The 17,397-nt window shown below is 38.4% G+C and overlaps 1 protein-coding gene across 1 annotated transcript; it reads left to right on the forward strand.

The window, feature by feature from the left end:
- The first annotated feature begins 1,131 nt into the window (after positions 1–1,131).
- Positions 1,132–3,953, forward strand: LOC131655957 (uncharacterized). Its single transcript, XM_058925755.1, has 2 exons — positions 1,132–1,467; positions 2,522–3,953. The coding sequence occupies exon 2, from the start codon at positions 2,594–2,596 to the stop codon at positions 3,578–3,580; it is 987 nt and encodes a 328-aa protein (XP_058781738.1). The 5' UTR covers positions 1,132–1,467; positions 2,522–2,593; the 3' UTR covers positions 3,581–3,953.
- The last annotated feature ends 13,444 nt before the right edge of the window (positions 3,954–17,397 follow it).

The raw sequence follows: 17,397 nt of genomic DNA on the forward strand, positions 1-17,397 counted from the left end.
TCTTTCACATTGGTGGGGCACCTCATATCAATGACTGTCTGGCATTTGTCTGAGTTGACTTCAATCTCCCCTATCCATTTGTCCAGCCCCAAGCTTCAATTCGGCATGGCATTATGTTTGGTTGTACTTCTTTCTTAGGATGGTCCCAAACTTTCCCCTTAGAGAAAATAGTATTTACAAATATAACATTACATTCTCCATTTGCGCAAAAAAAACTTCCTTATCAAAATATCAATAAAACAATATAGACGATCGTTCATCATTAATTGTTTTTAAACCTTATTGTATCTATCTTAGTAAATAATTATCTCTATTTCTTTTTTAAAATGAAGAAAATTTCAACTTTACACACTTCAATCCTCTCCTTCATTTTTCTCTTCTCCCTTCTCCTAACTCTCTATCTCTCTTGATTTCACTCACACTCATCATTAAAAACAAAAAATAATCAAGAGAGAGAATGAGATTAAGTTAGGGATTGAAAGAAATGAGAGTAAAAGAAGGGGAATTAATTGAGGGATTTCAAAGTGCAACTCTATAGAATAATGTGCAGAGCGATGTTTTAGAAACCGAACTTAAGATCAACCGACAAGACTTTTGGTTCAAGATTTATTTAGCTCATCCCGTTAAACTTATGGTCGAACCATTTATTAAATAAATTAACAATATAAAGCTAAATTTTATAGATAAGGTGGATAATCATATGTTCAGAAATTAATAAAATAAGTGTTTAAAAAATCCATTACAAACTTTGAAATATGTGGTGCTCTTTTGTGTTAAAGAAAAGTTTTTTTTTTGTGAAGGAAAAATGATTTAAATATTGATGCTAACATATTAATTCATGTAAAAAAAATACTAAAATTGGTCAATGACAAATATTTTTTTGAACTAGACGATTTTACAAATTCAACTCCGATTTTTTGGTTCAAACGATTTTGAGCGATTTAATCGAATTTTTCTAATTTTACTCTGATTTTAATCCACCTGCGATTTTACAAGGATGATTAGATTGGAGTCACCTCTCATTCTCGGTTGAACCAGACGGTTCGATCTGGTTTTTGAACCATATAGAACATTTCTTATTAAATTAAATTAAAAGAGTGCCCTAGCACATTTAAAGCCCAAATTATACTTTCCTACGCATAGAACCCCACTTAAACATTTTGCACGCTGCACAACTGCACAAGCTAGTCTAGGTGGATTCATCACCCACTCTTTAAACTTCCCCTGTACCTTGCTACTTCCTATTTATTTCACCCTCTTCCTCCTCACAACAACGCTTACGGCGACGCCACAAGCGACGGAGACGGTTTCTTCTCACCTTACACCGCCAATCGCTTTTCCTCATTGTTGATCCATTCAACGCCTCGTTTAGGGTCCGCACCGGCCCGCTTCCTTCTCGTTTCGTCCCTTTTCTCTGTAACTGAAATCACTCACTCCCACTACTTCTTCTACCGATTGCTGAACTAGGTAATGCCTAATCTCTCCGAACTATTACTCTGCTTCTCTGATTAACATTCTTTATATGACCGTAAAATCACTGTGTTTCATGTGCGTCTTTTTTGTGCGTGCTTATTTTATATAGGTTAGTTTATCTTTTTGATCGTATGCTTATTGATTGTTGCTATCATTTTGATGCTTGAAATTACTCAAAACTGAAGACTTATTGATATTGAATACTCAAAATGTTTCTACATTGTGAATGAATGATTTGTTGTTGAACTCTTGTATAGAGCTTTTCTTTATAGAGTCGTTTTTGAATGATGAAGTAATATCGATCAATCTACTGATCTACCGTGTTTTACTAATGAATAATGCTAATAAGCTGTTTGAGGATATGTTGGTTTTAGTCTCTCTTCAAGCGCTACAGTAAGGAAATTGTAGTTTTTGCTTGTTCACTTGTGTGCCTGGGGAACAAGGTTTAGATTCACTGTTTGAGTATATACCGTTGAATTGAATACCAATGCGTATTGGTGAATGAGGAAAATGGGCTGATGTACAAGAAGTTAAAGAAATATAGAAGCAAAAATAGACGGTGGAAAGAGAGATGTGAGAAGAAATTAGGTATAGTGTTCTGTGTATTTGGGGAAGGAAATATTGATGGGATGAGAGTAGATGCTGAAGTTGAGCCATTAAGTCATGAATATGCAGAAATAAACTAGAGGAATTTTCTTTTGCAGATATAAATTGCTTGAATAACAAACTGTAAACACTTTCTGATATGCCTTCAATAAGAAAAGAGTTTTAGTTTCTTAGTCTATCTATCTACCTTATGTAGATGCCCATTTTAAGGAGTCTGGTTCACTAACACTATTCTACGGTTTTGTTTGTATATTTTGTTTCCACTTTTGTCAGAGCAATGGCTGCATAATTTTCTGTACATTGTTTTCTCCCTTCTCTATTTTCACTACAATTTTATAAAGAAGTTGGTATATATTCAATGTCTTTGGTCATCTGTTTCACTCAGTTAATAGAGTCCTTTTTTTATATGCCTATCTATCTTCAGCGTATTTTATTATGGCAGGAAAGGAGCTGGTTTGCATCTTTGCTTACATATTAGGGACAAATCCCGACTCTAGGGGCTTTGCATAGGTTTATGAGTTATATCTTCTTCTTATCTTTTGTTTTGCCGATGAACCCTATGCAAAACGGAAGCACATTTAAGCTACCCCGAAGAGCAAAAGGCAAAAAGAAGAGGGGTCTACGAGTAAAAGATGTTAAAGTAGCAGAAACACCCTCAGAATTCTCATTTGATATAGCCAAAACTGCAGTTTCTCAGATCTGCCAATCAGTTGGCTACAAAAGAACCAAATACGATGCTCTTGAAGCCTTAACTAATGTTACCACAAAATATCTCGAAGCCATTGCAAGATCCGCTGCTTCTTTTGCGAATGCATCCAACCGTACTGAATCAAACCTCTTTGACCTCATCAATGGCATTCATGATATGTGTTCTGTTCGAGGAGTTCCCGGTGGTTCAAAAATGCATTCAAGTAACCTGCTGAGTTCTGGAGCTCTAAAAGATATAATGAGTTTTGTCAAATTCTCCAAAGAAGTGCCATTTTCCAAACCAATTCCATCAAAAAATGGTCACGGTAGCCGAAATCCAGAAGTAATCACTGATTCTGGCTCATCAACAAGCTTACAGGAAGCAAAACCAAAAGGTTTGCATATACCAAGCTGGCTCCCAGATTTTCCCAAGGAAAGCTTATATAAAAAGTCTGAAGGGGGTTTAGTAAAGGAGAGGAAATGTGGAGAAAAATTGTGGGAACATTCACTTGCAATGGAAGATTGCATTGGCAACGGAGAGGAAAATAGCGACATGTTAAAGAGCAATGACAGAAACAAAAAAGAAGAGAAAGACATAGCGACGGAGTTAGCCAAGGAAAGAGGAAGGGTGAAGTTTAAAATCGGAAAGGAGGAAGAGAAGCAGATTGGGTTGGGTATGAATATGAATATGATGAACGGGGTTTGTAAAGGAAGGAAAAGAGTGTCTTGGAGTCATTATAAAATGAATGACTGTATGAGTAAGGCTGGTGAAAATGATGATGAAAGGAGTGCATTAAAAGGAGAGATGAGTTAACATGATTGTTATGGAAATTATGTTTGAAATTTTTGTGGAGACTATTCTTCATGGAGTATTAGGAAAGAAGAGATTGACCTGAAAACAATATAGAATTTGCTTCTCTTCATCGATTAGCGTTTTCCATAGCTGGCCATACCATCCTAGGCTACTGTTTTTAATTTTCTATTTTCTATTTCGTATTTTGTTATATATAAAATGATCCCCACTCAACGAATCTATTGTAAACAGTGGCGCAGCGGTTTTGCACAATACAGATGCATCAGGTCTAAGGACTGAATCTGGCGTGACTCAAATTAAAGCAATTTTAACTCCATTTAGTAGGCTTATTATAACTCACTCTAACACTCACATGGTTGTTTTTTTCTATCATAAAACATAACCAGTTCACGGTATAAAATTACAAATTAGTGTAAGTGTCCCGCTAATGAAAATTAGTTTGGTTTTATTAAATTATGTTCTGATTTATGTTTTTTTTTGAGAAAGTTAATAGGCATTTAGTTTGTTGGATGTAAGGAAAAAAATGTCTGTGTGCGGGTGTAAGAGAATATAATTTTGTCAAAGCACCATTTTTGATAAAGTATGTTGTTGTTGAAATCTTTTGTGTGTCGAAATTTGTATAGCTGTTGAAATATCGAAGAAGCTCATCTCAATAGAAATTTAGACTTGGTTTATTTTGTGTTTTTAGCTGGGTTAGGTTAGTTGGGGATTGCTTGGTGTGTAAGCAATCTCGGTCTATAAATATGAAGGTACCCTATTGTAATAGTGCAGTTGTATAGAGAAAAAGTTGAATAAAATCTTAGGAGGCATGCGACGTTGTCAAGCGTGATGGTAATCTCATCATGTGGCAGATGGAACGACGAAGTCTCTGAGTGTCACCTCTCTGCAAATGTCATTAGCATCCCATTATGTATCATGTGGTATCCAATCTGACACATGTCCTTCAGCCCATAAGCTGCAAGGACATCCTGAAACCAAGGCTCGGTAGGCTGCACGAGGTTGGCAATCTTTCTACCATAGTTGTAGAACTTTTGGGAAGTCTTATCCTGAAAATTTTCAAAGAAAACACTGTTAATAACAAGCAAAGTTAAAAATAAAAAATTAGAAATTGAGGACAAAAAAGTAATAAGTAATAAGTCTAATAAATTATGCCTCTCCGTCCCAGATATGTCTGGCTGAATGATCTGCATGCCCTGTCAGCAAGGATAAATCTGAAGGACCTCCTAGATAAAATACAGGTGCCTCAGCCGCATCAGCCTCCTCGTGCAGCTCAGGTGGTGGCACCAGAGATCCAGCATCGGCCAAAGGTGGCACAGGAGTAGAAGAAGCTCCCCGGCGACGTCTGCGGGTGAAGGAAGTCTGTGAAGAACCCTCACCATCATCCTGAGGCCTCTAGGATGAGGTAGTAGATGTGGAAGGCCCCTCAGCTGTAGCAGATGTAACAAGTAACTCTACTGCAACAAATGTATCAGGTGCATCCGTTGGAAAGGAGGCTCCATCAGTCACCTGTGACAACATCTGCATCTGTGCACGTCGCACAGAGGCATGTCGTGCACTCTGTAACACCCCATAAAATTCTTTATTTAATTTAATTAATTTTTTATTAAATATTAGAATTAAGTGGAATTATTTGGGAATAGGGATGAAATAAGGCTAATGGGCCAGTGTTGTAAGTAGCAGTTGGGGGTGTATCAGTTGCAAAGCCCTTTTTCTAAAATGAAGTATATTTTCATAAAAATAGAAAAGAGGAGTATTTTTGTGAAAAAAGAACCAAAAGGGAGCAGAGGAGATTGAACGTGAAATTGGGAGAAGAGCAAGTGCGAAGAGGAAGAGAATTCAAGAATTCGACATCGAGGTAAGGGGGGATTCTTCTCATTAACCTCTATTATGGGATGTATGAATGATTCGATGGAATTTGTATGTTAGGATTTCGAATTGGATTATATGTCGGGTTTGGGGTTTTGGGGTTTATAGAACTTTGATTCAATTTAGGTTGTGAATGATGATTGGTGATGAACAATGATGTTAAACCTGATTAGAAGTATGTGTAAACGTGCATTTTATGTCGTATGTGTGGTTTATTCTGCTGAAATTCGTACTGGTATGATTTGAGAGTATTTGGGAGGCATAGAATGCTGTTTTCTGCAGGTTGGGATTTCTGAAATCACCGGTTCGCGCCGCGTGCACAGGGTGGCGCCGCGAACAGGTGGACTGAATGGTAAGATGTTTTGATACGCACAGGTCGCGCCGCGTACCTGTGTTGGCGCCGCGAAGGCGTAACTTTTCCTCGCGTCGCGCCGCGTGTAGGTGTTGGCGCCGCGAAGGCGTAACTTTTCCCCGTTTCGCGCCGCGTGTGGATGTTGGCGCCGCGTGCTGTGCTGTTTGGATTTTTTTTGTTAAAGTTTAACGATGTATAACTTTTTAACTGTTAGTCTGTTTGATGTGCCGTTTCGAACATAGTGAGACTAATTCAGTGAGATATGCAATAAAACAGTGTTTGAGTTGTGACTCGAATTTAATTTAAACACTTGATTTAATTGGTTGTGGTGGATTATATTGTTATTGCATTGGTTGATGATTATGACTGTTCAGTTGTTTGGTGTTGATGATTAGCATGCGGTATGTGATGCATGCATTTCATAATCATGTTGTGGGCTGTATCCCTTATGGTGGTGGGACAGCGGTAGCTAATTCCCATTGTGTGGAATTGGTGAGAGAAGTAGCCGAATCTTTATGGTGGTAGATCGGTGAGATGGGTTATCCCATGTTTGGTACCACATGCATTTAGTTGCATTGCATTAGGTTGTTGTGTATAATTGTAACATGAATGGAAGTTGTCCAATGTTATGATTTGTGTGTATTTTGGTATGAATGTTGCTATATTATCTGAATATAATTGATTTGGGTGAATAATGTATGGATGAAGTTGTATTGTTTGTATACCTATAACATTTGTTAATGCGAATGAAACTCACCCTTACTGTTGTTATTTTTCAGATTGAGGAGTAGCTGGTGTACTTGGTGAGGATTAGCTCGTCAAGTAGTTCGTTAGAGTCGGTTGGGTCAGTGTCATGCTCTGGTCGTGTAACACCGGGAACGTTATTTTAGGATTGGCTGATAAACTTCTGTTTTGTTTATGGTTTATGGTTGAATTATGAGTCTTCGACTCCAGATGTTTGATTATTCAGTTGTTAAGAATATTCCGCTGTGTTAACATGCTACCTGAATAATTTTTGGTTTATCGTTCCTTTATGGCATGACATGAATATTGTTTATTTTGTTGGCGTTGTAATACTCTTCTTCATGTTTTACTCTGATTTTAATGTTAATTTCCGCGGGGTTTAGAAGGGTGTTACAATAGTGGTATCAGAGCATAGTCGGTCGTTTGAGTCAGAGTCTTAGTGTCGGTTAATCCTTCGTATACGACTAGTGTAAAGTTGACACTGTCGATACTTCTTGTTCTAATGAATATTGTCTGATATTTAGCAGAACAATGGCCGGAAGAGGGGGAAGAAATGACGACGCGATCGCTGAGGCTCTGGGCATGATTGCTGGTGTGTTGGGAGGGAATGCCAATGGAGCTGGTATTGGTGCTGACAGGAAGCTGAATAGCTTTCAGAGGAACAATCCTCCTTTGTTCAAAGGCACGCACGATCCCGAAGGCGCTCAGAAGTGGCTGAAGGAAATTGAAAGGATCTTCAGAGTGATCGATTGTGCTGAAAATCTGAAGGTGAGGTACGGGACTCACATGCTGTCTGAAGAAGCTGATGATTGGTGGATGGCTAGTAGAGATGAACTTGAATCTGCAGGTGTAGCGATCACTTGGGCTGTGTTCAAGAGAGAATTCTTGCGGAGGTACTTTCCTGAGGATGTTAGAGGCAGGAAAGAGATTGAATTTTTGGAGCTGACACAAGGTAACATGACTGTGCCAGAGTATGCGTCCAAGTTTGTGGAGCTAGCAAAGTATTATGTTCACTATAACAATGATGAAGCGAGCGAATTTTCGAAGTGTGTTAAGTTCGAGAATGGTCTCCGTGATGAAATTAAGCAGGGAATCAGGTACCAAAGGATTCGTCGGTTTGCTGATTTGGTAGATTGTAGTAGAATCTACGAAGAGGACAACCTGAAGCTGAAGTCATCTCACTCCCGTGAGTTAGTTGACAAGAAAGGGAAGAAGCCTATGGACCGTGGTAAACCATATGGTAGAGGTAATTATAAAGCTGGAAGTTGGAAGAAGCCTAGTGGGGGAGACTCTAGTGCTCCTGTTAAGTGCTTTAAGTGTGGGGAACCTGGACATCGTGTTCACGAGTGCAAAAGTGAAGAGAAGAAGTGCTACCGGTGTGGTAAAGCAGGCCACATTGCTGCTGACTGCAAGGGAAGGACTGTGACTTGTTATAACTGTGGTGAAGAGGGCCATATCAGTCCACAGTGTCCTAAGCCAAAGAAGAATCAAACTGGGGGTAAGGTTTTCGCTTTATCAGGTTCAGAGACTACTCCGGAGGATCGATTGATTAAAGGTACGTGTTTTATCCATGGTGTAATACGGTGAACTGACTTTTTATAATCGAAAATGTACGGTTAAGCATGAGTCGCCACCGACTTTTATTTTATCCAATTTATAGAAAGGCTAAAAGAACAGAAAAAGACCTTTTGAAAAGATTTTGAGTTCGGGGGGTAAGTTATACAAAGGGAAGGTGTAAGGCACCCTTTGCATCCATGGTTATCCATGGGCTCTTAATTGCTTAGCTCACTTTTGTATTGTTTGAAATGTTTGAAAAGGAGGTGTGAAAAAGTAAAAACTTTGAAGAAGAACTTTAGCTTGTAAATAAGCGTAGTCTTTTTGAATTCGATTTTGAAAAGAGTGGAAAAAGAGTTTTGAATTTAGAATTTGAATTGAGCAAGCAAATAAGAGCAACTTACCCTAAGTTTAAAAAATTTGTTCTTTTAGCTTTTCGAGGCGAAAGGATCTATCCATACCATAAGAGGGCAGGAAGCCTTTCAATTGGATTTGAAGGGTCATCGAGTAATCGTTCGCCACAAGACTATCCCATGCCATAAAGAGGGCAGGTAGTCTAAGGGAAGGATGTAATAGTCATTAATCTTTTTAGGCATCATGCGAGGATACCTTAGCAATTGGGACAATCATCACGTTTTTACCGAGGCAACTTCGAGGGACAGAATTGATGATAATGAACTTAGGGCAACGTTTTGTTTTGCTTTAGGTATCCTCGGAATCGAGGGACTTGACTATTTAGTACAATTAGAGGCAACAAGGCAACAGGCAACAAAGGCAGCCAGAGGGATTACCCTAAAGGTGTGTGGGTGCAACATTCACGTGGTTAACTTCGATTACATTTATCTTGTAGTTAGGTGATCTATCGCTTGATTAATTAATCTTGTCACACCCTATATTACTAACCACGCAGTAAAATAATATAACAGTTTTAAGTGCCTTCAAGGCCACACAATACAACCAGGAAACAGTTACATAATAATATGGGGAGGGGAATAAGAAACCAGCGGATCCCTTAATAGGGTTTGACATAAGTAATAAAAAGTAAGGTTTAGGGTTACCAATATCCGTAGCTTCGGCAGTTTGACAAACCTTTGGCTTTGATTGATGAAGGTTGATGGGGCAGAGATTTGCCTTGAAACATTGACCCTGACCATTGGAGAATTGAAAAAAAAAGAAGGCAGTGAGTGTATGGCTAATTCGAGGGCAAAATAACCAAAAATAATATTCAATCAAAATAAATAATAAAAATAAGAAAAACTTTAGAAACTTAGCTTCTTGATTGGCATGGCGCGTAGTCGGAGGACTTTGGGGTAACCCTGAAAAATGAAGAGAAAGGGGAAATACTTTTAGTGTATGAATGACCTATAAACCTTAAAAAGTTTACAAACCCAAAGGTTTAAGAAAACTTATTGTGACCTAAAGAGTTCGTAAGGTTAAAGATATGTTAATGGATAACACCTACCATAGTGATCCTGATAAAATCAGGGTTTAAAACATAAAATAAATTTAATTACCCTAAAATAATTATTAGTCATAAAACAATTATTTTTAATATAATAATTAAAATTAGTTTTGATAAAATAAGTCATTATAAAAATTATTAGGTAAAAATAATTTGTTCTAACAAATAAAATGATAAAAAGAAATTATAACAAAAAAAAGGTAAAAAGAAAATAAACCAAACCAAATAGAATAAAAGAAAAATTAAAAATTAATTAATAAAGAACTTAGCTGGTAATCTGGTGTGGCCAGCCTTTGAGGGTGCACCCTGGGCGTGCATGTTCTGTCCCTTTGATCTGGAAGCGTCGGAGATCCAATGGTGTACATATGAGCGTGCACCGTATGTACCTGCGTGTGGATGTATAGGATCTGCAAAACCAGTGTAACAAATAAATTGAAAAAAACAAGTTGCAATCTCAGGGATCGAACCCCAGTCTTGCCAATAACAAACGCTGCGCTTTACCACCTTGGCCATATATTTTATTTGTTTATTGAACCAAGCAATGCACATAAAAAGAAAAACAAATGCGCTGATTTGAACAACAAGTCAAACCGGTCCCACCAATTATGGCATTCACCAATGAGAAACAGAGAGAGAACGTTGGTGCGGTTGACCATCCAATAGCTACACGCTGTGTGTAGTCAAAATGTCCATGGTACTATTCATCATCCCTTCCAAAGATTGGCTACGATATTGCTTCGATCCTTGCTTCGAATTTGCAACGAAACTTCGTAGCTAATCCTGCAAAACATAAAAACGTGCCAAAACGATCCAAACGCAAAACCTTACCGCCCAGAAACGTTAATTGAGATCCCCTGAATATGCTGGAACCTTCGTTTTGGACATACACTCGTCGTGACTACGAAAACGAAGAACAAATTTATTTTTGCCCTAACAATGGCGTCATCCGTTCTGGGCAATAGAGCTTCGGTCTAATGGCTCAAATCCTCTTTAAAACACGTTGGGAACTCAAACATATCATTAGATCACATTAAGAAGTAACAATATATGAAATACGAATTTTTACCACATGAATGAATATCATGAATGAGATATGCGAACCCTGTGTACCTTCACGTGTTATAAATTACTTGGCCCTACCTTGTGATATCCCAGGAGTAGATTGGAACGTTGGAAACTGCTTGAGAGTGGCTGGAATTCGTGATATGAATTTGCCCTAGTTCTTGAATGTTTTGCAACTTCGTGACCTTGCCTCTTTCTACAGAATTTTCATCCTCCCCTAGTCTGAACACATTATGCACATATATATGATTGTATTAGGGCAACTTGTGGGCTTGGATGTCAAGTCTTTAAAGAAAAAGAAAATTTACTTAAAAAATATAAGAAAAACCCTTTCTATTTTAAGCCAAATTCTCTCCCATATTACTTATCACGTTTTGGACCCTCATGGGGCATTATTTGGGCCTTGCATATAGTTAGAATAAGAGCTCATAATTTATTTAATTTATTTTGTCATTTTATTCAATTTATTTTGCATTTAAATGAATAAAAATTCAAATAAATCAAATAAATGGCACAAAAATATGACAACAATTTTATGGGTCCTTAATTCACTCATGAACATGTTTCAAAGCTCAAACTTAGGCCCATTAGTCCAAAAACACCAAATTGTGCAATTAGGGTTTTGTGTTTTTCTTGAGAATCGACCAACTTGTACCAAGCGTATCTCCCTCATTTTTAATCATATGAGGGTGTTCTCATACTTTTTAGAAAGCTCAAAGAGTCCTCTACAATATTCCTCTGGTTTCATCTTCATTGAAGTTTCTATGTTCAAGTTATGAGCTTTGAGAAAAAATGACTTTTTGCGATCCTTTGGAAGGACCTGTAATGTTTTGGCTCATATCTCTCAAATGAGGCATTTTTGGTCTTGGCATGTGAGAGACAAAATTGTAGAGAATTCAATTTCCTTCAAATTGAGCTTTGGATGGAAAATTTCTGATGTTCCATGTGAAAGTTATGGCCGGTCAAAGTTCATTTGACTTTTTCCTTAAAAACCCTAATTTAGAAACTCAGGTAATTGATGATTCTGGAGCTTTCCTTGATGAATCATGATCAATACTTGATCAAAATGATGAATGAAACTTCATAATGAGCACATTGACCAAAAAATCAGGAGTTTTGACTTTGCTTTGACCACAGTTGACTTTTTAGGTTAAATAGTCGACTGTTGACTTTCTGAGCTTTTGAATGACCAATGCTTTGAGATAGGCCTTGATACTTGTCATGGAGGTAATGTGGGATATGTTGAGCCATGGGAGATGCCTTGGAACCATTAATCAAACCCTAGTCCAGAGCCTTTGTGTAGAAGAATTTGTCTAGGAGCTTTGCATATGGATTTGAAACTTGAATAGGAGAAATAATGTGGGCAAATTTTGGGGTATGACAGCTGCCCCTGTTCAATTATCTTAAACCTGAAGATGTAGAGTGGTTTGTATGCCAGTCGGTATCTGAAGGTGGAAGATGATTGAACACTAGAATACCAAGAAATTTGCCCTTGCTGAGGTAGGGACCTTTGTCGAAGATGGGCTTTAAAGATGCCATCCGGTAGTTGAAGTTTGAGAAATGTTGTTTGCGCGTTGATCGTGTCATTACCGTTCGTAGTAAATGAATTAGATCTTTTGGAGAGATAATCGTGTCTACATCGTTCGTGATGATAGAATTAGACTCTCTTGTCGTGTCAGCACCGTTCGTAGTAACTGAATTAGACCGTGGACGTCAGTGATCGTGTCTACACCGTTCGTGATGATAGAATTAGACCTCTGAAATTTGATCGTGTCAGTACCGTTCGTAGTATCTGAATTAGATCTTCTGTCGTGTCAGTACCGTTCGTAGTAGCTGAATTAGACTGAGAAGGTCAGTGATCGTGTCTACACCGTTCGTGATGATAGAATTAGACCTCTGAAATTTGATCGTGTCAGTACCGTTCGTAGTATCTGAATTAGATCTTCTGTCGTGTCAGTACCGTTCGTAGTAGCTGAATTAGACTGAGAAGGTCAGTGATCGTGTCTACACCGTTCGTGATGATAGAATTAGATCTCTGAGAGTTGACCGTGTCAGTACCGTTCGTAGTATCTGAATTAGATCTTCTGTCGTGTCAGTACCGTTCGTAGTAGCTGAATTAGACTTTGAAAGTGATCGTGTCATTACCGTTCGTGGTAAATGAATTAGATCTTCGAGCGTTGATCGTGTCAGTACCATTCGTAGTAGCTGAATTAGATCTTGGAAAGTTGGAGATTTCGTTCATTTGTCGGTACCTGTATTCTGAAAAAGGTAAGGTTAATCTTTATGCAATGTCATGATGCATGGGTTATGTAATGAATCCCTCAAAATAAATGAGAGCTTTTGCATGTTATGTATGAGTTCATTATGAGGTAATGTATGCAGTGTATGAATATGTTTATGACATATGATATGTGAATATGATTTATGTTGTCTTTGATTAAGAAAGTAGATCTTTATGTCCTTGTAATTGTACTGTCTGATCTTGTCTTGAAGATGCTCAGCTGGGAATTTATGATTTCTGCTTGGAGATGATCAGTGACTTGATGTTCCCTGATTGGTGATAAAGATATTGATAAATCATGTTGGAGGTGAGCGACAGTGTTGAAGATGTAAACTCTGTTGGGCAGCCATGTCTTTATCGAGAGCGTTTGAAGGTATCTTCTTAATGATTACTCTGTGGGGATATGATCTTGTGAACCCGGCTTCGTGGGGAGACATGGGTGAAAGTTTCCCCCAGTATTATAGTAACTACTACTTGATTTAGGACCGTCACTTAAAATGTCAAACTGGACTTATATAGATTTGCCCTGGTTAGTAGGAACTTTGGAAAGATTCTCCTCGCGAGGACTTTATGAGATGCGTACTATGGGCGTCATGCCCCTCGTAATCATTGGCCCAGGACAATGCCCCATGTTGGTTGAGAATAGATTCAGATTTACTTGGATGCATGCCCCTGATTACTTTTGGCACCCTTGAGAGATTCTCGGAATCTTGACTTGATTGCCCCAGATTGACCAGGAAATAGTTTGAAACCCACTTGGGATGCATGCCTTTGATTTTTGGCATTTTGAGAGACTCTTTGAATCTTGACTGGATTGCCCCAGATTGATTGAGCAAACGTGTCATGCCCCTTGTATACATAGGGGACATTGCTTCTTGGAATAATCTGTGTTGGTCGGGCTAACTTCGAGTCATTAGTTGTACCCTGTGCAAATTCTTTCTGTTGCCAAACATTTGAAATTATGTAGCAAAATATGTTTAATAATGAATTCATGAGATGCAATGCATACGTCTGTCTTGAGTTTTTGAAAAACATTAAAACAAGAGATGTAAGCGTGTAACATGATATTTGTAACACTGTAATGTTTGTAAACACAGGATGCTCGTAAAAACGAAATATCAACTCAGCATTTGTGGTAAACCTTAAGGAGTCAGGATACCTTTTTGGTGACAGTATGCTTTTGAACTAACCATGCTTCAGTTAGGACTTTCAAGGGTTGTAACGTGGCTTGGTTCACGGTTTAAGAAACAAAGGATAATGGCTCAAAAAATTTATTGTACCCACCCCTCTTCGTGATGTTCTTCAGTCCTAAGCTCAGTCAATTCAACTTATGCATTCAGCTTCCAGGAGACTTTTTGGATTTGCACCTTTGATAATGACGATAGTTCACAAGCAAAGAGAACTTTTGAGATGGCGATCACTTCTTCCTTTTGGTAGTCACAACATTGTGTTGTTCAGGAATTTATTGATTTTTCTTTTTTCTTTTTTTGATATCCCTAACTTTTGCCTGAACTGTTTATTTTTGAGATTACAGTCAGCGAGATGCCTTGATTTTTGCCTAAGTCATCTTTTGATTTTTGACTTAGCAGGCTTTTTTAGTATATATGTTTTTTCATTCATCATTTTTTTTCATTTTGAAAGATATTGACTGCCTTGCTTAATGTTTGATGAACCATCATTGACTTTTGATCGACATCTCCAACACTTCTTTGATGTGTGCTTGTGATTGGAACCTTTGTTGAAAGGTGTACTGAATGATTCTCTTAAAATAGAATGCACACTCAAATTAACTGAGAACTACCCTGCCCCAGGTTATGATCGAGGGTTTTAATTAGTACAAGAAAGAAACTCCTACTTCTTAGGCTCAATGGGGTTGGCGAGGGATTAACATCCTTATATATCCACTGTTTAGGAATTGAAACAATGCCTGTACATCATCAGCATAGTCCGCTCAAAAGCATACTGTATGAGGTTGCGGTATCATTTTCGTCATCCTCCCTCAAAAGGCATACAACTTTAACATGAGTTGAATATCACAAAACATATGCAAAGTAGAGACATAATTTAAAATGAGTGATAGCGAAATAATTTATTCAAGACAAATATATGCAATGCACTGATGATGATTATTAAAACAGATAATGTCTATCATGAGTCAAATGTTTAAACAAACAGGAAAGAACTTGCAAATGAAAGTAGATCTAATGATCCAAAAGTTCGTCCGTCGAGACGTCAATCAATCTTGTCATGACTAGGCATAGGAGCAGTGATCACCACAGGGGTTTCAGGAGGGTTGGATTTGATTTCTCCGTCATTGATCAGATCTTGAATCTTATTCTTTAATGTCCAGCAATTGTTTGTGTAATGTCCAAGAATGTTGGAATGGCACACGCACCTCGCATTGGGATTATAGTCAGGAATGTAGGTGTTAGAATTCATTGGCTCGATTGCCCTGAGCGTCTGGATCATATGAGTGAATTGATTATCGTGACTCAGTTGTCGTGATTCCATTATCGTGACTCAGTTGTCGTGATTCCATTATCGTGACTCAGTTGTCGTGACTAAGTTGTCGTGATTCCATTATCGTGACTCAGTTGTCGTGATTCCATTATCGTGACTCAGTTGTCGTGACTTAGTTGTCGTGATTCCATTATCGTGACTCAGTTGTCGTGATTCCATTATCGTGACTCAGTTGTCGTGATTCCATTATCGTGACTCAGTTGTCGTGATTCCATTATCGTGTCTCGGTTGTTGTGACTTTGTTGTCGTGGTCTTTTCTGATTTGAGTGTCATGATTAAATCTTTAATCGCACGCTTCAGCGGTCTACAATCCTTTACACCATAACCAGGATTGTTCGAATAATAAGCGCATCTCGCATTGTAATTGTACCCCAAGAATAGGAGTGCCTTCAATTCTTCTTGCCCCTTGGGTGAGTTCAGAATCAAAGTCTAGGATCGGGTATTCCGAGCCTGGAGGTGTTCGCCTGATTGCTCGAAATTCATGATGCTGAAATAAACAGCGAGGAAGGATGAGAAACCCGTCGTAGGGAACCTGTTATGCCATGTTATGAATGCAGATGCAATGTTTTCAAGAATCTTTAGGAATTTAGTTAGCACATTTAGAGAATGATTTGGTCGCGTCTTTGTCTGAAGAAATCTGAATTTTGTCTTTGAACGTCCTTCTTTGAGAATCGAGCTCACCATATCGAGTGGGTCATTGCCTCTGATTCGGGCTACTATGAATTTGAAAGTATATGGCTAGAGGAAAATAAATCCTCTTGCCCCTTGATAGGTGTAGAGTCTTTGAATTGGAAGGTACGTGGCCAGAGGAAAATAAATCCTCTTGCCCCTAGGTAGGGATTCGGTCCTCGATAAGAGCCCCTGAAATTGTGCGCCCTAAATTCCTAAGATCCTTGAAAGGGTTAGTTAAATCATGTTATGCTTATGATGTCATGATGTCATGTATGTTATGCGAATGCAGTTCATTAGGCACAACGTGAGATATTGAGGGCAAACAAATCCTTTTAACAAAACCTGCAAGGAAACAAAGGTTAGTAGCAAACACAAACAGGTCACACAAGTGTCCTTAGGTTTAGAGGCTCGCATGAAGTTCGCAGGTAAGTACCCTCCCCAATGAAGTTTAGTTGGTTCAACCTGTCCTATATAAAGATCGGGTTCTAGGGATCTCATATCATTGACCTTTCTCGAAGGCGCTTATCTCAGTTCGGCAATCGAATCACCAACCAAGAAGGTCCTGAAAGTCCAGTCCATATGAGTGTAGCTTCGAGTATCAACCAACTTCGGTCGGAACCAAAGCCAGTCATCTCGCTACTTTCTAATAGGCCAAAGTCCAGTTCAACTAGGGTTCTAGGGCAAATTAGTGTTTAATGACACCACGCAGTAGCCAAGTGTTTCCTCAAGTCGGATCCCAAGGAACACCAGGACAAACCAATGTGTCGCACTAACGATGGCCACCATATCAACCACATCAGTATACGCTGTGCAGTCTCCTTGGTCTCATGCCATTTACCTAAGGTTCTCAGATCCGGGTTAGGATCTTTCACACAAGTAAAAACCCAAAACAGCCTTTGAAATATAAAGCAGACAAATCAAACAATTAAAGTGAATCCTAAACTCTAAGGTAACCCCTCTTTTTAATCGAAAGCATCCCCAGCAGAGTCGCCAGTTCTGTAATACGGTGAACTGACTTTTTATAATCGAAAATGTACGGTTAAGCATGAGTCGCCACCGACTTTTATTTTATCCAATTTATAGAAAGGCTAAAAGAACAGAAAAAGACCTTTTGAAAAGATTTTGAGTTCGGGGGGTAAGTTATACAAAGGGAAGGTGTAAGGCACCCTTTGCATCCATGGTTATCCATGGGCTCTTAATTGCTTAGCTCACTTTTGTATTGTTTGAAATGTTTGAAAAGGAGGTGTGAAAAAGTAAAAACTTTGAAGAAGAACTTTAGCTTGTAAATAAGCGTAGTCTTTTTG

Source organism: Vicia villosa, linkage group LG3, assembly GCF_029867415.1.
Source record: "Vicia villosa cultivar HV-30 ecotype Madison, WI linkage group LG3, Vvil1.0, whole genome shotgun sequence".
NCBI lineage: Eukaryota > Viridiplantae > Streptophyta > Magnoliopsida > Fabales > Fabaceae > Vicia > Vicia villosa.